The sequence below is a fragment of the Oncorhynchus tshawytscha genome, unplaced genomic scaffold, assembly GCF_018296145.1.
Source record: "Oncorhynchus tshawytscha isolate Ot180627B unplaced genomic scaffold, Otsh_v2.0 Un_scaffold_7041_pilon_pilon, whole genome shotgun sequence".
NCBI lineage: Eukaryota > Metazoa > Chordata > Actinopteri > Salmoniformes > Salmonidae > Oncorhynchus > Oncorhynchus tshawytscha.
The window spans coordinates 234,261-255,384 of record NW_024609821.1 but is presented as its reverse complement, the minus strand read 5'-3'; the positions used below and the strand labels follow the sequence as shown (position 1 = coordinate 255,384).

The 21,124-nt window shown below is 46.4% G+C and overlaps 1 protein-coding gene across 1 annotated transcript; it reads right to left on the bottom strand.

The window, feature by feature from the left end:
• Positions 1–13,740: 13,740 nt before the first annotated feature.
• Positions 13,741–20,472, bottom strand: mex3b (mex-3 RNA binding family member B). Its single transcript, XM_042318997.1, has 2 exons — positions 17,505–20,472; positions 13,741–16,605 (listed from the first exon to the last, which is right to left on the bottom strand). Exons 1-2 carry the CDS (start codon positions 17,734–17,736, stop codon positions 15,185–15,187), a joined length of 1,653 nt encoding a protein of 550 aa, XP_042174931.1. The 5' UTR covers positions 17,737–20,472; the 3' UTR covers positions 13,741–15,184.
• Positions 20,473–21,124: the final 652 nt, after the last annotated feature.

Below are 21,124 nucleotides of genomic sequence, written 5' to 3'. Positions count from 1 at the left end.
AAACAGCCTATACTTGTGTAAATAAATAAATAAAGGGATATTAACAACGACACTAAGGACAATCACCCACGACAAACTCAAAGAATATGGCTGCCTAAATATGGTTCCCAATCAGAGACAACGATAAACACCTGCCTCTGATTGAGAACCACTCCAGACAGCCATAGACCTTGCTAGATAACCCCACTAGCTACAATCCCAATACATACACACCAAAACCCCAAGACAAAACATACCACAATACAAAAACCCCATGCCACACCCTGGCCTGACCCAATACATCAAGAAAAACACAAAATACTTAGACCAGGGCGTGACAGAACCCCCCCCCCCCTAAGGTGCGGACTCCCGAACGCACCTCAAAACAATAGGGAGGGTCCGGGTGGGCGTCTGTCCATGGTGGCGGCTCCGGCGCGGGATGTGGAACCCACTCAGTCAATGTCTTAGTCCCCTCTCCTCGCGTCCCTGGATAGTCCACCCTCGCCGCCGACCATGGCCTAGTAGTCCTCACCCAGAAACCCACTGGACTGAGGAGCAGATCGGGACTGAAGGACAGCTCGGGACTGAGGCAGCTCGGGAGTGAGAGAAAGCTCTGGAGTGAGAGAAAGCTCGGGAGTGAGAGAAAGCTTGGGAGTGAGAGAAAGCTCAGGAGTGAGAGAAAGCTCAGGCAGGTAGGTAGATCTACCAGATCCTGGCTGGCTGGTGGTTTCAGCAGATCCTGGCTGACTGGCAGATCCTGGCTGACTGGCAGATCCTGGCTGACTGGCGGATCTGGCGGATCCTGGCCGACTGGCGGATCCTGGCCGACTGGCGGATCCTGGCCGACTGGCGGATCCTGGCCGACTGGCTGATCCTAGCCGACTGGCAGTTCTGGCAGATCCTGGCTGACTGGCGGATCTGACGGATCCTGGCCGACTGGCGGATCCTGGCCGACTGGCGGATCCTGGCCGACTGGCAGATCCTGGCCGACTGGCAGATCCTGGCCGACTGGCGGATCTGGAAGAGTCTGGTTGACTGGCAGATCTGGAAGAGTCTGGTTGACTGGCAGATCTGGAAGAGTCTGGTTGACTGGCAGATCTGGAAGAGTCTGGCTGACTGGCGGATCTGGAAGAGTCTGGCTGACTGGCGGATCTGGAAGAGTCTGGCTGACTGGCGGATCTGGAAGAGTCTGGCTGACTGGCGGATCTGGAAGAGTCTGGCTGACTGGCAGATCTGGAAGAGTCTGGCTGACTGGCAGATCTGGAAGAGTCTGGCCGACTGGCGGATCCTGGCAGACTGAAAGATCTGGCTGCTCCATGCTGACTGGCGGCTCTGGCTGCTCCACGCTGACTGGCGGCTCTGGCTGCTCCATGTAGGCTGACAGCTCTGGCCACAGACTGGCAGCTCTGGCGGCTGAGACTGGCAGCTCTGCAGACTGGCAGCTCCTTACAGACTGGCAGCTCCTTGCAGACTGCTCTGACAGCTCCTTGCAGACTGACAGCTCCGCAGACTGCTCCGTGCAGACTGGCAGCTCCTTGCAGACTGGCAGCTCCTTGGCAGACTGGCAGCTCCTGCAGACTGACAGCTCCGTGCAGCTGGCAGCTCCTGGCAGCTGCAGACTGGCAGCTCTGCTGGCTCCTTGCAGACTGACAGCTCTAGCTGCTCCATGCAGACTGACAGCTCTGGCTGCTCCATGCAGGCTGGCAGCTCTGGCTGCTCCATGCAGGCTGGCAGCTCTGGCTGCTCCATGCAGGCTGGCAGCTCTGGCTGCTCCATGCAGACTGACAGCTCTGGCTGCTCTATGCAGACTGACAGCTCTGGCTGCTCCATGCCGGCTGGCATCTCTGGCTTCTCCATGCAGGCTGGCAGCTCTGGCTGCTCTATACAGGCTGGCAGCTCTGGCTGCGCTGAACAGGCGGGAGACTCCGGCAGTGCAGGAGAGGAGAGAGGCTCTGGCTGCGCTGAACAGGCGGGAGACTCCAGCAGCGCTGTAGAGGAGAAAGGCTCTGGCTGCGCTGAACAGGCGGGAGACTCCAGCAGCGCTGTAGAGGAGAAAGGCTCCGGCAGCGCTGAACAGACGGGAGACTCCGGCAGCGCAGGAGAGGAGAAAGGCTCCGGCAGCGCTGGAGAGGCGAGGCGCACTGTAGGCCTGATGCGTGGTGCTGGTACTGGTGGTACTGAACCGAGAACACGCACAGGAAGCCTGGTGCGGGGAGCTGCTACCGGAGGGCTGGAGTGTGGAGGTGGCACAGGATGGGCTAGACCGTGAAGGCGTACTGGAGATCTTGAGAGCAGTGCTGGCACAGGACGTGCAAGGCTAGGGATGTGCACAGGAGGCCTGGTGCGTGAGGCTGGCACCAACTTCACCAGCCGACTAACACGCACCTCAGGACGAGTATGGAGCGCTAACCCAGGTGCCATCAAATCCCCGACACGTTCCGTCGGGTGAATTCCATGCAAAAAGCACCAACACAGCAACTCCTTCATTTCTCTCTCCTCCAATTTCCCCATTAACTCCTTCACAGTCTCTGTTTCGCTCACCTCCAACACCGGCTCTGGTTCTGGTCTCCTCCTTGGCTCCTCACGATAAACAGGGAGAGTTGGCTCAGGTCTGACTCCTGACTCTGCCACACTCTCCCTGAGGCCCCCCCTCCCCGAATAAATTTTTGGGGCTGATTCTCAGGCTTCCTTCCGAGTCGCCGTGCTGCCTCCTCATACCGACGCCTCTCCGCTTTCGCCGCCTCCAGTTCTTCTTTGGGGCGGCGATATTCTCCAGGCTGAGCCCAGGGTCCTTCTCCGTTTAGGATTTCCTCCCATGTCCAGAAATCCTTATAGCGCATCTCCTCTTTGGGCTGCTCCTGCCTGTTGACACGCTGCTTGGTCCGTTGGGGGTGGGTGATTCTGTTACGGTTTTCTAGGTGTGAAGGATAGTCGGACCAAAATGCAGCATGTAGATTGCGATCCATGTTTAATGAACAACGTGAAACACGAATAAACACAAAACACTACAAAAACAATAAACGTAACGAAAACCGAAACAGCCTATACTTGTGTAAATAAATAAATAAAGGGATATTAACAACGACACTAAGGACAATCACCCACGACAAACTCAAAGAATATGGCTGCCTAAATATGGTTCCCAATCAGAGACAACGATAAACACCTGCCTCTGATTGAGAACCACTCCAGACAGCCATAGACCTTGCTAGATAAACCCACTAGCTACAATCCCAATACATACACACCAAAACCCCAAGACAAAACACACCACAATACAAAAACCCCATGCCACACCCTGGCCTGACCCAATACATGAAGAAAAACACAAAATACTTAGACCAGGGCGTGACAACAAGGCTAAATATAGAGTGGAGTTGCTTACCAAGACGGCATTGAATGCTCCTGAGTGGCCTAGTTATAGTTTTTACTTAAATCGGCATGAAAATCTATGGCAAGACATGAAAATGGCTGTCTAGCAATGATCAACAACCTACTGGACAGAGCTGGAAGATTTTTTTTTAAATAATGTGCAAATATTGTACAATTCAGGTGTGCAAAGCTCTTAGAAACTTACCCGGAAAGGCTCACAGCTGTAATAGCTGCCAAGGGTGATTATAACATGTACTGACTCAGGGGGTTGAAAACTTTTCTAATAAAGATATATTAGTGTTTATTTATTTATTTATTACAAATGTTCAAACTATTCATTGATCTTTCTTATACATCCATCCCTACACTTACTGAAAGAGGACAGAATTCAACAGTTCATATGCGTATCACTCCCCTCAAAAAATGTTTTGTGCTTGATGCACATGATGTATGCCCACGGATGGTCTCTGTTCATTCTTTCATGACTAAACTGTTCTCCCACTATGTGGCTCAGCGTTTTACAGGGAAACATAAGTTGTGGCTTGTTCAGTGGCAATGCTCTACATAGTGATTTCACTGCTTTGATTCATACAAGTGAAGAAACCCCAAGGCACAGTCTTCAACCTATTATTATGTCATTATAACACATGTTTTGGTATGATAGGTGTTTTGTGTACGTGCGTATGTCAAGGGGGCACAGTACGATTATTCATGTCAGACTATAATCAGACAGTGTTTTGTCTGATTGACTAACTATCAGCTGTCTCTGAAACATCCATCACACATTATCTTAATGGACCTGTGAACTCTAGAAGACTTCCAGCCAGGGAACTCGTTGACATGGCAGAATGGTGTCATTGGTCCACCTTAAAGTGTATACTATGGTGTAGTTTGAGGTTGCCTTAGCCTCAAGATGCTGATCTTGGGTCGGTTTTGCATTATCCCCAATAATGGTTAAGGTTGGGATTGGGGGAGGGGAAGCTGACCCTAGAAACTTCACCCTGGAGCACTGTTCACAGCAGCTTTGTCCATTCAGGGGGTGAATTCAGCTCCTGGTCTGTAGTCTATAGTTGTTGGAAACATTGTAATAAAATGAGAACACAGTATTACCTATGGTTGGAAGTATTAGCCATGCCTCTCCCTCTTTCCCCCTTTCTGTCTTTCACTCCTTTTCTCTACCAGGGAAAAACCCATACAGCCTGTTCTTGATGACTTGTTCAGTCAGGGGGAGGGATAGAAGGAGTGGAGAGGGAGAGAGGGGCTGTTACGGGTTTCTTCCGTCGAAGGAGAGTCGGACCAAAATGCAGCGTGGTTGATAATATACATCTTTAATAAAGAAGAAAAAAACGAACAATACAAAACAACAGACGGACCGTGAAAACCTAATACAGCCTATCTTTTTTTTTAAATTTTATAAAAAATAATTTATTACCTTCAATACCATTCATTCTTTACAACTCATAATTTTCATACATACTCTAACAATGGTATTTTAATTTAACTAAACAAAACAAAAACCCAAAACAAAACCGCAGGGGAGCATCTTCCCTCCCCGTAACCCTACAAACTACCTTTCCCTATCTCCCCGTCCCTAATCTATCCCCTTGCAAATCTAAATGACACCCAGCCCTAAACCCCCCTTCCACCTCTCCCGAGCAGCGTGCTGCCCCCACTTCCTCCCCTCCCTCTTCATCCTCCCCCTCAAATCTCCTTCCACCCTCCTCACTACCCCTTCCACCCCCCAATCTCTCCCTGTCTTCACCATGTTCTGCCTGGCTTCCCACAGCCCCCGTTTAAAGAGACTCATGAGAAGCCAGAGCAGAAACCTGTCCCTATCCGTCCCTCTCCCTACACCTCTCTCTAACCTGGCCCACGTCAATACAAAATCCCCCCTTACCAAACCTAACAACACCCGTGCCCTAGCCCATACTAATCCGGCAAAGGCACAGTCCCAAAAGACATGGCGCACAGTCTCCTCCCTGCCACAAGAGGATCTTGGACAGGTGGGGGATTGCACCAAACTATACCGGTACATGATGGAACGTACCGGCAAGCACTTATGGAGGCTCAACCAATTCAGGTCCTTGAGCCTGTCCAGACCCCGCGCCTGCACTCCCTCCCAGACCACTTCCGAGATGCCCACTACAGGCGCCGGACTCCCTGCCTCTCTGACCTCCTCGTACAGGTGCCGCATGACCAAAGTGCCACGGCAGCTGTTCCGCCCGAGGACCCGTGTTAGACCACACCATTACGCTTCTCGCCTGATACGAGAAGAACACCCGCAGGAGGTAACCGGACGGGTGTATCACTGGATGAGCAAGCTCCGTTAACAAGAAAGAAACAAAAATTGTGTCCAGCTTGAGGGGAAATGTGGTACCCCCCTACCTCCCTCCCCGATGGGACAGATCATGCGTGCCCTGGCGACCCACTCGCACCTGCCACTCCACATGAACTGAAACACAATCCTCACTAGAGGCCTCCTCAGACAAGCCGGCAATGGGTAGATGTACGCCAAATACAAAAGAGACGGCAACACATCCACCTTTAGGACCAGGACTTTGCCCATAAAAGACAAATACCTAGCCTTCCACATTGCTAGCTTCCTCTGTACCACTGCGATACGCATGTTCCAGTTTAGCGTCGCTGAGCCGGAGGTCTCAAAATGGACCCCGAGAATCCTCAGGGCCCCCTCACAGAGAGATAACCCCCCAGGCACATCCGTTCTACCGCGCCATCTTCCGTAAAACTTGACGGAAGACTTTGCATGGTTCAGAACCGCTCCCGACGCTCGGGTAAAATCCCCAAAGATGGCAAGGGACCTTGTCAGGCACGAGTCCTTGCACAGCAGCAAGGAAGTGTCGTCGGCGTACTGCGTCATCTTAACACGCAGCCCACCACTTCCAGGGATCAACAAGCCTTCCACCCCTGTGTCTGCCCTAATGGCAGCCCCCAGAGGCTCCATGTACAGAACGAAGAGGAGAGCCGAGAGTGGGCACCCCTGCCTGACCCCAGACGAGAGGTCAAAAACGTCACCCAAGTGACTATTTACACTAACTCAGCACCCCGCTCCGCCATATAATGTACGAATCCATCCTATGAACTTCTCCCCAAATCCTAATCGACCTAACACTCTGAATAAAAAGGATCTATTCACGCGATCAAAGGCTTTTGCCTGATCTAGCGCTGCTACCATTAAAGGCAGTCCTCTATCTTCAACCCAAGCGATGGAGTCCCTGATTAACTGTAGGTTCCATCTAATAGAGCGGCCCTCTACCCCGCACGTCTGATCCTCATGGACGACGTAGGGAAGGGACCGGTCTGCTAAAACCTTTGCATGTAGCTTGTAATCTACACACTGCATGGTCAACGGCCGCCAGTTGCCAAGGTCTGTTACTTCCCCCTTCTTATATAAAAGTGACAGCACACCAACAGCCATTGATCCCCCCGGGACCCCCATCTCAAGGATGGCCTTCAAGACTTCGAGGACCACTGGTCCAAGTATACCCCAAAACTTGAGATAAAACTCAGCCGGCAGCCCATCCATCCCAGGCACCTTCCCTTTTCCCATCCTCCTAAGAGCGCTCTCAACCTCTTCTAGTGAAATCTGGGCCTCCATCACTTCTCTAATGTCCTCCGGCAACCGCCTGGACAAGTGTTCTAAAAACACATTTCCCTTCTCTACATCTATTTCCCTTTCCTTAAATAAACCTTGGAAATGATCAGTTGTCACCCTGACCATATCCTCTGGTTCTTTAACTATACTACCATTTTCTTCCCTAACGCCATGCATTACCTTCCTACTCTGTCTGGCCCTAACCGACTTAAAGAACATAGCAGAACAAGTCTCATTGTGTTCTAGGAAGCCACTATGCGCACGCTCCAGGAAAGCTCGAGCCTTCCGCTCCTGCAACTCCCTGAGCTGCGCCTTTAGGGTTGCGGATCTCTCCGAGTCAAACGACCCGCCGAGGTTGCCTGCCTCGTACTCGAGTTCAATTAACCTTTGGATACGATCCACCTCCCTCCTCTCCTCCCTTTTTTTCCTCTTGCAATAACCTATTATAAAAGCCCTAATCCTCACCTTAACTAATTCCCACCACTCTAACACCCCCTCGCACATGGACCGGAGGCCTTCAAGCCTCCAAAAGAAACCATAAAACCCGTCAACAAAAGCCTGCTCCTCCAGCACATCCCGATCTAACTTCCAGTACCCCCTACCAAAGAGGCAGACTGGCGACCCCACCTACAGGAGCACCCCGTCGTGATCCGAAAAGAAAACAGGCAACAGCCGCCCAGACAACTTACCCAAAGACCTGGGTACAAAAATATAGTCGAGCCTCCGCTCAACCACCCTGGAGTTGCGCCATGTAGGACCGGCCATTTTCGGAGTAGTGTGCAGACCACCATCAACCAGACCATGGCAAGCCATTAACCCGGTAATGGTGCCTGCACTGCTATCCCCCCTATTCCTAAATCTGTATTAAAATCCCCCCCTATCACTAATTTCCTATTTGTGACACACAGGGGCGTCAGACAGTCCACCATCTCCCTCCTGTCTGCCACCACCTGTGGCCCATACACCACCACTAATCTAAATTTACAATCCCTTATCGTGACATCCACCCCTATAACCCTCCCCTGCATTACCACAAAAGAATCCTCCACTTTTACCTCCCTGTGCCCACACAAAATACCTACCCCGATGAGTGCACCCCCAATACCCCCAAACCGACTCCCCCTTGTCCCACTCCCTCTTTAACCTACTAACATCCCCTCCATCCCTCAGGTGAACCTCCTGTAAAAAACAAAAATCAAACCTCACACCCTCCAAATAACTAAAAACCGCCCTCCTCTTAACAAAATCCCTTAAACCCCTTACATTTAAACTAACAAAAGTAAAATTAGACCCCATGAAATAATAAAATAAAAACATGTAATACACTCAAATTCTAAACCCAGACAGAAAAAAAAAAACAGGAGACTCACCCGATGCTCCCCTGCTCCATATCTACCGGTGAGAACACCATCCGTACTCCCGACATCCCCCCCTCTTCCTCCATCTCACCAACCCAGGATGCAGGAATAGTGTTTGGCTCCGGGGTGCCCTGCACACTCCTCCCCAGTGCTGCAGCTGGTTTGGAAAAAATCAGGAGACTGAGTCCCCAAACAAAAAACTCCCCACCTCCTCCTGTACCCAGTCCTGAGTCTTGTTAGGTGTGTCCCCACCCAACAGAAGTTGAGGGCCTGGGGAAACCAGCAGCAACCCAGAGGTTTCTCCCACCCCCATCACTCTCTTGGCCATCCCCTCCCTCTCACTGTCGGCCAATCGCACCCTCCTCTTCATTCTCTTCTTTGGTGATGGCGGCAGTGGAGAGATACCACCCTCCCCCCAGCTCCTGCCAGCTCCTCCTCCATACCCCTCATCTCTTCCACCAGGGCACTTTCCCCCAGTCCACTTGCTCTTCCACCGTCTCCTTCTCCAACACTCCTCCCTCTTGTCTTTCTTTCTCTCCACAAAATCATTTTCTTGCTCCTCCACTCGGTTGCCTTCTTCCGTCGCTTTTCCTGGTTCTCCTACTCCCGTGCCTTCCGTTTCCTTCTCTCTTCCATCCGCCGCTTCTTGCTCCTCCTCCTTCCTAGTGGCCTTCCCCTCTGGACCTGTACTCTGGTGATGTATTTTGCACCATCTCCGCAATGAATGGGGCTCGTTCTCTTCTCTTCCAAAACAAGGAAAAAAGAAAAACCAAAGTGACTGAGCCTATCTTGTGACAACTAACACAGAGACAGGAACAATCACCCACAAACACACAGTGAAACCCGGGCTACCTAAATATGGTTCCCAATCAGAGACAACGATAATCACCTGACTCTGATTGAGAACCGCCTCAGGCAGCCATAGACTTTCCTAGACAACCCTACTCAGCCACAATCCCAATACCTACTAAAACCCCAATACAAAAACACACCACAAAATAAACCCATGTCACACCCTGGCCTGACCAAATAAATGAAGAAAACACAAAATACTAAGACCAGGGCGTGACAGGGGCCAGGAAAGGAGGGAGGGAGGGGGAGAGAGAGAGAGAGAGAGAGAGAGAGAGAGAGAGAGAGTGTGTGTGTGTGTTGAGATAAGGTCAGTGGAAGTTAGTCGCGATAGTGACAGGTGATCGAACTGGCCTCCTTTTTGTCTTCTTCTTGTCTGTCTGTAAGACATGTAGATTGTCTGTGTGTTTCTGGTTTTACTATCCTTGTGAAGACCAGAAGTCAAATTAGGAAAATTCAGGCAATGGGGACATTTTGCCAGTCCCCACAAGGGAAAAAGCTATTTTAGACTTGGGGGGTTCGTTTTAGGGTTAGAATTAGGGTTTAGGGTTAAGGTTAGGGATTATGGAAAATAAGATTTTGAATGTGAATGAATTGTTTGGTCCCCGCAATGATAGTTTTAAAAAACATGTGTGTGTGTGTGTGTGTGTGTGTGTGTGTGCGCGTTAGATGGAGGTCCATTAAATACCCAGTTACATTTAGGTCAGGGCTACTAGACAAGTTCCGCTGCCTTTCTCCTGCTAACAGAGGCAGGAACACAGACATGTCAGTCAGAGGGCCTCTGAGCTACATTTTAAAAATAGATAGTGTAATGAATGACCTGCTTCCCCTGCCGAGTCACCACAGAAGCTACAGCAGTAAGTGACGGCATGCTCACATTTTTACTAAATTGTTTCAGATCAAGAGAATACTTTCTCAATCTACAACATGCATTTGTGAAGAAAGAAAGCAAAACATGAATGTCCACTGTCTTTATTAGCGTTCATATGTTTACTTTCCTTTATCCAAATCTCTCCTGTCTGTCTGTCTGTCTATTCGGGCACCCTATTGACTATCTGTACTAGTTTTGACCAGAGCCTTATGTTCCCGAGTCAAAAGTAGTGTACTATAAAGGGTTCAGTTAGAACCCCACCGTGTCAACGTCCAGAGTGACTGTGTCTGTGCACTGCTCTGTGCCTGCCCATGTGTTCTGCATTCGAGAATAAAACACTTGTCAGCTCTTTTCTCCACAGAGCTTGGAATTGTTACCTAATAGAATGGTTTACGTGGCCAATTTCTGCCGGGCCGGGCTTGGATGTTTCCATTTGAAACTTATCATTAGAGCCCTGTTTCTCTCCCTAGCTCCACTTAAATGTGGTAGTATCTAGCAGCCGAGCATGTGTTCCAACGTCAGGCTTTCCAACATGAGCACATGGTTGTAGGGTGAAGTTCGTTGAAGTTGCCCCTGAACGCTAATTTTGGGTCAGTTATGCATTTCTCCCATTACTGGTAAAGGTTAGGATTGGAGGAAGAGAAGCGATCCATGATCTGCGTCTAGGGGCAAACTTCACTCCGGAGCTGAACACATGACACGGGACCAGGAAGACGATGAAGAGGGAGGGCAAACTGCTACAGAAGTACTGTGTCACTGTCTCACTTATTCTCTTGCCCTTTCAACAGTCTCATACTAGTTTTTTCATGTCATGCAGTCTCACACCAGTCACTTTGCCTTGTTGAATGAATTGTCAACAACAGCACAGGTCTGCCTGTACAAAACATACTCTTATGTTATACTGGTTTACCTACACAAAACCTACTCTTATGCTATACTGGTTTACCTATATGAAACATACTCTTACATTATACTGGTCTACCTATAGGAACATACTCTTACGTTATACTGGTCTACCTATACGAACATACTCTTATGTTATACTGGTCTACCTATATGAACATACTCTTTTGTTATACTGGTCTACCTATATGAACATACTCTTATGTTATACTGGTCTACCTATATGAACATACTCTTATGTTATACTGGTCTACCTATATGAACATACTCTTATGTTATACTGGTCTACCTATATGAACATACTCTTTTGTTATACTGGTCTACCTATATGAACATACTCTTATGTTATACTGGTCTACCTATATGAACATACTCTTACGTTATACTGGTCTACCTATATGAACATACTCTTATGTTATACTGGTCTACCTATACGAACATACTCTTATGTTATACTGGTCTACCTATATGAACATACTCTTATGTTATACTGGTCTACCTATATGAACATACTCTTATGTTATACTGGTCTACCTATATGAACATACTCTTATGTTATACTGGTCTACCTATATGAACATACTCTTATGTTATACTGGTCTACCTATACGAACATACTCTTATGTTATACTGGTCTACCTATACGAACATACTCTTATGTTATACTGGTCTACTACCTATATGAACCTATACTCTATGTTATACTCATACTATGTTATACTGGTCTACCTATATGAACATACTCTTATGTTATACTGGTCTACCTATACATACTCTGATGTTAACATACTCTGGTATGTTATACTGGTCTACCTATACGAACATACTCTGATGTTATACTGGTCTACCTATACGAACATACTCTTATGTTATACTGGTCTACCTATATACTCTTATGTTAACATACTACTCTTATGTTATACTGGTCTACCTATACGAACATACTCTATGTTATACTGGTCTACCTATACGAACATACTCTTATGTTATACTGGTCTACCTATACGAACATACTCTTATGTTATACTGGTCTACCTATACGAACATACTCTTATGTTATACTGGTCTACCTATACGAACATACTCTTATGTTATACTGGTCTACCTATACGAACATACTCTTATGTTATACTGGTCTACCTATACGAACATACTCTTATGTTATACTGGTCTACCTATATGAACATACTCTTATGTTATACTGGTCTACCTATATGAACATACTCCTATGTTATACTGGTCTACCTATATGAACATACTCTTATGTTATACTGGTCTACCTATACGAACATACTCTTATGTTATACTGGTCTACCTATACGAACATACTCTGATTATACTGGTCTACTGACTCTGGTCTACCTATATGAACATACTCCTATGTTATACTGGTCTACCTATATGAACATACTCTTATGTTATACTGGTCTACCTATACGAACATACTCTTATGTTATACTGGTCTACCTATATGAACATACTCCTATGTTATACACCCTTATACTCAATGATGGGTACAAACATGTTTTCTATAATCAAAGAAAATACTACACAAACTAAAATTAGCTTCAAGACTGACGTGTTTGACAAAGGAGACCTAGAAGGGGCCATAGATGGTGATCTATTAGCAACTTAATTTGTACCAGAATAGGTCACATACAGTACAGTAAGATTTCTAATTAGCAACAGAGCAGCGCACTCAGCCCTCTCTCCTGTCTTCCTCCTCTCCCTCTTCTTGCTCTCTCTGCCTGCTCTCTTTATGCCTCTTCTCTCTCTCTTTCACTCTGCCTTCAAGAGAAATAATTAGGCCAAAGCTAATAATGTTGGTCCCTCCAACACTCTGGCTGACTTCATTAGGGAAGAGAGAGGGGTCAAATGTGCAGAAAACCATTCAACTGAAACAGTGTGGAGGACCCTTCCCTTTCTCAGTGTATCTTTCACGGTCTGTTTCAGCTAAACAATATGGTCATTAGCATAGCAAATGCCTTTACGCAAAGTGACCTAAGGTATCTGTGTGTGTGTTCAGTGTGAGACCCATGCAGACATTGATTGAACACTGGGGCCTGTTCAGGAGGATGTACTGTAGTGTTACAGAACGTTCAGATAGATATCTGTAAGGTAGAGCAGACATTGATTGAACACTGGGGCCTGTTCAGGAGGATGTACTGTAGTGTTACAGAACGTTCAGATAGATATCTGTAAGGTAGAGCAGACATTGATTGAACACTGGGGCCTGTTCAGGAGGATGTACTGTAGTGTTACAGAACGTTCAGATATTGAACACTATCTGTGTTAAGAACATTAGATAGATATCTGTAGAGAGCATTGATTGAACACTGGGGCCTGTTCAGGAGGATGTACTGTAGTGTTACAGAACGTTCAGATAGATATCTGTAAGGTAGAGCAGACATTGATTGAACACTGGGGCCTGTTCAGGAGGATGTACTGTAGTGTTACAGAACATTCAGATAGATATCTGTAAGGTAGAGCGTTTGCAATCAGGTTCACTGTTATTATGGATCACTATTTCATTATGTTTGTACTGTGTGTTATGTCCTGCCTCCTTTTTAAGCAAATGATCAAATGAATTTTAACCCATGGTGAGATAATAAAGTTAATCAGCTCTATTTGTAACTTTTCTGTCTGCAATGCTCTAAAAATTTCCCCTTCCTGAACACAGCTGGTGTTGCCAGCCCCATGTCCAACAAACTGAACCATCAGAACAGTAGTACATTAACATGGATCTAAATGACAAGTCATCCATGATATAAATAAGACATGAAGCAGACAACTCATGAATGTACCCTTTTTTTTATTGGACTTATATAGAAATAATTTTTCTAAACAAAGTAGCACCGTTACTTAAGTTTTACTTTATCATGTAGAACTGTCAGAAAAATAAAACTCTCGATACATTTTCAAATCTTGTCTCTGCAAATATAACATTAGTATTTGACGCGAGGTTAAAGGCCCTTTATCATAAAATAAAATATACTTTGTTCTTAAACTTTGCTCAATAAAGTACATTTACACTCAAGTAACAGCACCTACATATACATAAACAAGTGGTAAACAAATGTAATAAAATAGAAATATTAAAACTATAGTGGTGCAACAGAAGTCTGTAAGTCCCACTGGAATCTAATTCATACAAATTTTTAGAATAAACGTTTTTTTGTTCTTTTTTGTTTGACTTACTAATAAGTTTTATACATTTCAACATTTCGTAATAATATAGAATAAAATATGCTTTATATTACTGAATAGAAAATATGCTGGGTGAAGCGATTTAAAAGACATTTTTTGCTGAACCTATAAAAACTCCATCCCAACAGAATACTGTCAAATGTAAATACACATCCTTGTGGTTCTTGTATTTCCTCCCACAGTCTGTGTGATATTCAAATAATACAGTGATCATTGCCATAAGGTCATACTAAAAAATAAAACATATCTGAACCCAGCTACAAAAAAAGTTCACTGAACTTAAATAAAAAATATCTGTAAACATCTTTGCAATACGAAATATAATCTTTCAAGTCAAAAAAGAATAACATACTTCAATCTGTATTAACGTAATTAATATTACAACTTTTTCATCGACATGGAATATTTCCCCATTCTATACATATATAAGCAGGATATGTTGTTGTACTCCCTCACATGGTTGGCCGACCTTAAACTGCAGTATCTTCACCTTACAAGAACTTAAGAAGCCGATGTCCTGACAAACTTGTCTCCCTCCGACATTCAATCAGTGAAACAGGAAGGCTTTTCTCTGCTAACAGTCTGACCAAACGACTCTTAAGTACCTCAGTCCAAGACCTTTCTGCCTTTCTCCTAACTTCATAAATGTTGTGTACAATTCATTACTACGACTACTGATTACTATGCTGGAGTATTTTAAACATGCATTTGTAGATGTTGAAAATATCTTTCTCCCTCAAGCTACAGTAGGTTATAAACTATTCCGACGGAGCCCTGATGAGGGTTGTCTATCCCTTTTTTGGATACTGCAGCTTTCCTATACATACATATGTATATACACAAACATATATCCCCATACAATAGGATCCTTTCAAGCAGAACAAGAGTCTTGTTTTAGTTGTGGTTGTTGCTATCGTAGTCAAGACCCAGTCATCTTGGTAATATTGTCAGTCAAGAAAGACTTGGTCATCTTGGTAATCAATGTTCATCTTGGTAATAACATCATAGTCAGAGAGTCGTAGAGACAACGTCTTATGAAAATATACGTATGGCCTGAGTGACCCCTGTGTGGCACACGGGGCATTTGGGCTCACTCCTCTGGCAGATGCGGTTGGCACACTCCATACAGAACAGGTTGTGGCCACAGGGCACCAGAGCTGCAATTACCTCGCTCTCAAAGCACAAGGAGCAGTCGCGGCTGCCCTTTCGGCTGGTGGAGGAGGAAGAGGATGAAGAGGAGGCTGAGGAGTCGCAGGGCACCCCGGGGAGGTGGGGCCCGGGCAGAGAGGCCATGCCGTTGGAGCTAGGGTACCCGTGGAAGCACCGGGGGCCTCCTCCTGGGTCGCTGCGGACTCTCCGGGCCAGGGGGTGATCGGTGGGTCCTCCGGCGTGGTTGTTTTGGAGGGGTGGGGACAGGCGGGGCTGGGGGGTACAGCCGCCGTTCATCCTCCTCTGGCTCATCGCCATCCCGTTGGCATTCGTGGAAGCATTGGCTGATGGGTAGATGGCAGAGGAGGTGGAGGTAGGGGAGCTGGAGGATGAGGAGGAGGGAGTCATCCCCCGCTCGTACTGGGACCAGAGGAGGCCGGGCGGGGCCGGCGTGGGGTTGAACCCAGGCGAGGTGTCGCTGAAGGTCATGTCAGTGCAGTCGGGCGAGATGACGTCGCCACCATAGACAAAGCCATTCCCGTTGGTGTTGATGTTCAGGTTGTTGTTGTTGTTGTTGCCGTTGCTGGCGGTGTAGCTGAGAGCAGGGGAGGGGGGGCTGTAGTCCGCCATGCGCGAGCCGCTGTTGGTGCCGAAGTAGGAGTCTGTGGACGCGCTGCCCAGGGAGGATGATGAGTCGTTGCGGTAGTTGGAGAAAGGTTTGCGTCCCGACGTGGTGGCAACGCTCTGCGCGTTACTGGGCTTGGACCATAGGGTGGGGTGGCCATGAATGTCAAACCCGACGTCCGTGCCATTGGCATGGAAGTCGTTCTCGTCCTGGAGCTCAATGAGGCCACCAGTCCGCATGGTGATGTGGGCCTCGATCTCCTCCCGAGCACGGTCCACGTTCTCAGGCATGCCCGTCACCTCGAACACGGGCTCCTTGTCCCGGCTGGGAGTCACAATGTAGGTGTGGGTTGTCTGCTGGATGCGCTTGATGGTGGCCCCCTTGGGACCCACGACCAGCCCAACAACCCTGTAAGGAACCCGGACTTGGATGGTGGTCTGGCCTGGTAAGTTGGGGGGTCCAGGGGCTGGGGTACCACCTCCCGTTGTCCCGTTGATGCTTGTGTTCTTGTTCCGGGAGGCCCGGATCATGGAGAAGTGCTCAGCCGCAGAGATGATCTCTCTCCTTGCCATAGCGACGTCCTCCCTCCTCCCAGTCACCACGAACACCGGCTCCTCGCCACGCACGGGCGTCTTGATGTAGGTGTTGGTCTTGGCTCGTAGGGCTTTGATTTTGCATCCTGTGGTTACACAGGAAAAGGGGACAGTAAGTGCATGTCAAAATGTTGAGGGACAAAAAGCATCATGTGACTGGGGTGGAAATGTGGTCAATGTGCTGCTTGAAACAGCAGGGATGTGTGAGTTTGTGTTTTTATTCTCAGCTATTTCAAAGGCTAGAAAAACAATTCACCCTATTCTTATCTGGGATAAATTCAAACCACGTGCTCTACACTATCATGTCCATATGCCAGATGAGGTCAAAAATAGCACAAGTAAATGGGTGGGGGGGATGCGTGCAGAATCCCTGATTTTCCCTTAGCACAGCAACATATGATAGGAGAAATGCAAAGGAAATATCCACTAACTGTCAAGATACATTTTATTTAATTAAAATGTATCTTGGGATTATGCGAACATAGATAATTCTACTTGGTTGATTCAATTTCCGGGCATAATTGCATAAAGTTCTGTTCCAGCCGCCTCCAGGTGTAACTATTTTATAATTAAAAATGGGGAACAGTTGAGGAAAGCAGCCGAGGATTGAAAATCCCTGTCGTCGTGGGCTGAGGCAGAAGCCTATCTGGGACAAGAGTGTTATAACATGACAAAGGGAGTGAATCCCTTGTGGAAATATAACACTCCCCGTCAGAGCGCTGCCTGTCTATATGATCACTACCGTAGCAGACAAACTATTCCTTCGCTTGCCTTTGTTTTGCCGAGGATAACAACTTGACATATTGCAGTGGAAGCGAGGTGGAAACCCATATTCTGCACGTATGTGTAACAGCAAACTAACGCCCAGACTATACTAACCTACAGTCAGTCAGTGTAACATGGACTCTGGCCAGCTGCTGGCTATAGCTGCAAGATTGTATCCTAACAAAGAAACAGCGAAAAGCAAATACAGTAACCTCCTCACCTTGTCTGCCGACGATTTCAGCTACATGCTCCGAACTAGGCACAGGGACACATTCGGTCATATTGACACTCTTTTTCCGGCTAGACTCGTTGTCATATAGCCCGTTCTCGTCGTTGTCCAAGCCGAGCAAGGAGAGCTGGTCCAGGGCTAACTGCAGGGCTCTCTGGTCGTCCAGGGCGTTCTCCTGGTTGCTCCCATTCCTCTCCATCTCGGCGAACAGTGAGCTAGGCATCTTTGCGTTTTTGCAGTCTGGAGCAGTGAGCGCAGACAAAGAGGGAAAACACGGAAGCTGGGTAGGAAAAGGAGTGATGATGGGAAAATGGGGCACCCGACCGGTTTCAAGCCAATGGTGCAAATCAGTGCGCTTTTTTCTTTCTCCTCTCAGTTACAAAATCAGTGCAAGCAATCCGCCCTACCAGAAAGGGACCTATTTTCTTGTTGATGAGCCCGACTCCCGAAATGTGCCTTGAGAAGGGCACAGAAATGCCTATTCCAGAGTTGTAGGTTGGCTTTGATGGAACGCCGGCGGTGGTAATATTCCTTCACAGAGCCCCTCCCAACTGGACTCACACACTCAGCTCTTTTCTGTTTCTGTCTGACTTGCTGCAGAGCCAGACAGCACTACTGGGGGATATGTGCGAATGACGTCACCCACCAGGGCAGGGTCGGTGCGGCGCTGCTTGGTGAATTTGCATAGCCGGAACCGATTGGACAGGCGCGGTGGATGGGAGGTCACAGAAGCGCTTCCCCAGTCCCTGAAAGAAATAGCCTGTACTCCCTCCTTTGTTGTCTCCCTACAACAAAACGCAGTATTTTTTTGATAAGAAAAGAAATGCGTTTATATTCCGACTTCCTCATGAGGAGCTTTGTTGTTTATGCCCACTGTGTAATAAATAGTGGTCTCTTCCTGAGCTCCCGCATGTTTATTACAAGCGCATGTAAATAAATGAGGTCATGCGGTTATTATATCCCCATGTGGCTTTTCTTTGTGTGTCAAATAGCGCATTTTCAATCAAAAAAGCTTTTGTCGGCTGATTGCATGCGTCGCTTTGTTATTTTTAAAATAAATATGCAAACTACCCAATTTACACATAGGTCTATGCATCAAAATGAGACGTATCATTTTTAAAAACATAGCGCGTAATTGTACATAAAACATAAAACATGTAAATGGTTTACTTATAAGTGGTCAATGCTATGAGGCCAAAACTCAGACATTATATTACTATCATATGTCAAATGATAAGCTTTTTAAATCAATTTATAAAAACGTGTGTTGCAGGGCATGCCCAGACATGAGCTTTTTGTTTTGTTTTTCTCTGGCAAGACCCCTCTCTCCTCTCTCTGCAAATGTCGGCCAGCTCTTGGCATTGAAGCCTATCATGACTCATGACACATGTATTTAATGATCACTAACAATAACTGTAGCTGTAGAATGATTTTCGAAACATCCTCGCACTGAATTGGCACGCTCATCGTGACAGGCATTTGCCTCCGTGACATCAGTGTCCCTCTGCCTATTTGCTTGGGACTTGAAACCAACAGCTAGCAGGTAATTAATTGTTGCGTTCAAACACCACTCATTTCTGAGGATGTTTACACCAGTGAAGAGCGCAGCGACAGAGAGAGTTACCACTCCGCGTCCTAAACTAGGGGAAAACCCAATACATCATTAGATCTACTGGCCCAGATATTAAAGCTTAGTGCTAGGATACCCTACTATAATACGTGCTGTAGGCTATAGGCTATACCAGGTCTAGTAAACGTCTATTAACAGTGTTTATTGTTTGAATGATGGAAATTGAGTTAAGATGGTAATAGCCTAAACATTCATAGAGGTGGCAGGTAGCCTCGCGGTGAAGAGTGTTGGGCAGGCACCCGAAAGGTCGCTGGTTCGTGCTGATTAGGTGAAAGATCTGTCAATGTGCCCTTCATTTAACCAGAATTGCTCTGGATAAGAGCGTCTGCTAAAATTACTCAAATGTAAAGTAGCTAAACTACTGATTAAGGTCCCCAAATTCAAGGCGCAGTGTTATTTCGATTCTAGAATATCATTCACCCCGTTAAAAAAAAATGCAATGAGACAGAACACAACAGCTTCACATATATATTTTTTCTACAGGTCCTATATCATCCAACAATACAGTCCTAATGACAATAGCTATTGTCAGTTTGCATATTTCAGCTTATTGCGTGGCATTATGTAAACGTTAGCCGCATGGTGGGGAGCTGGGAAGGGAGGAGGGGCGGGTGAGAGGTCTTTCTGCATCCAGCGACCAACGTGCCCTTTCTGGCCAGGCAAGGACCCCGCGGGGAGGGGGGGACAGCGGGGGAGCCGCTTCTTTCAAAACAAAGGAAATTTCAAACCAATTCAGAGCCATTGAGACGAGAAACACCCGCCTTTGTCACCTCACTCTGCGCTCACAATTGCTATGCTAAAATCAACCGCTCCGAACCTGAGAACGCGGGATGGGAACCCCCCCCCCAATCCAACCCCCTCACTATTTTTTTTTTGTTGCATTGTCGCATTGTCACATTGTCTTGTATTAGGGGGCTTGAATGCTGGCTTTAAAACATCTGGAATTTCATTATAGACGCGCGGTGCATGATATCTGACCCACTTGAAGATATGGAAAGGACCGTGTATTTATTGTATGGAATGTAAAACTAAATTAAAATAATAGCTTTTCCCACCTGGCAGAAATAGCTATTGTTACAGGAATATAAAATTACATTAAAATAATAGCTTTTTCCACCTATCAGAAATCACAAGTCCCATACTACTGTATATTAATAATAATTTAGTTCTATAAGATTTGGTTTGTTTCAACACATTATATTGTCCTTTCACCTGCTCCATTCACGGTCTGGAATAATATAGGCATAGAAATAGATGATAATTGTATGAGTACAGGTCTATGGGCTGATCTGAGTATTTGAATGGTAAAGAAAATATATTATGCTGCCAACACAATCCCATCAAGGAGGGAATAAAGAGCAAACTGGAAACATGATTCAGTCAAAGGTGCTTCTTCATTAACATGATTCCAATTAATGGTGCTTCTTCATTAACATGATTCCAATTAAAGGTGCTTCTTCATTAACATGATTCCAATTAAAGGTGCTTCTTCATTAACATGATTCCAATTAAAGGTGCTTCTTCATTAACATGATTCCAATTAAAGGTGCTTCTTCATTAACATGATTCCAATTAAAGGTGCTTCTTCATTAACATGATTCCAATTAAAGGTGCTTCTTCATTAACATGATTCCAATTAAAGGTGCTTCTTCATTAACATGATTCCAATTAAAGGTGCTTCTTCATTAACATGATTCCAATTAAAGGTGCTTCTTCATTAACATGATTCCAATTAAAGGTGCTTCTTCATTAACACGATTCCAATTAAAGGTGCTTCTTCATTAACATGATTCCAATTAAAGGTGCTTCTTCATTAACATGATTCCAATTAAAGGTTCTTCTTCATTAACATGATGATAAAAAGTGATGAGAGCTTCAGTGTTCTGTTCAGCCTACATGGCGGCTACGTGGTTCATTGTGTTTCTTATATACTTCACACTGCATATTTTACCACTAAGAAAACCTGTTTTACCACAACACC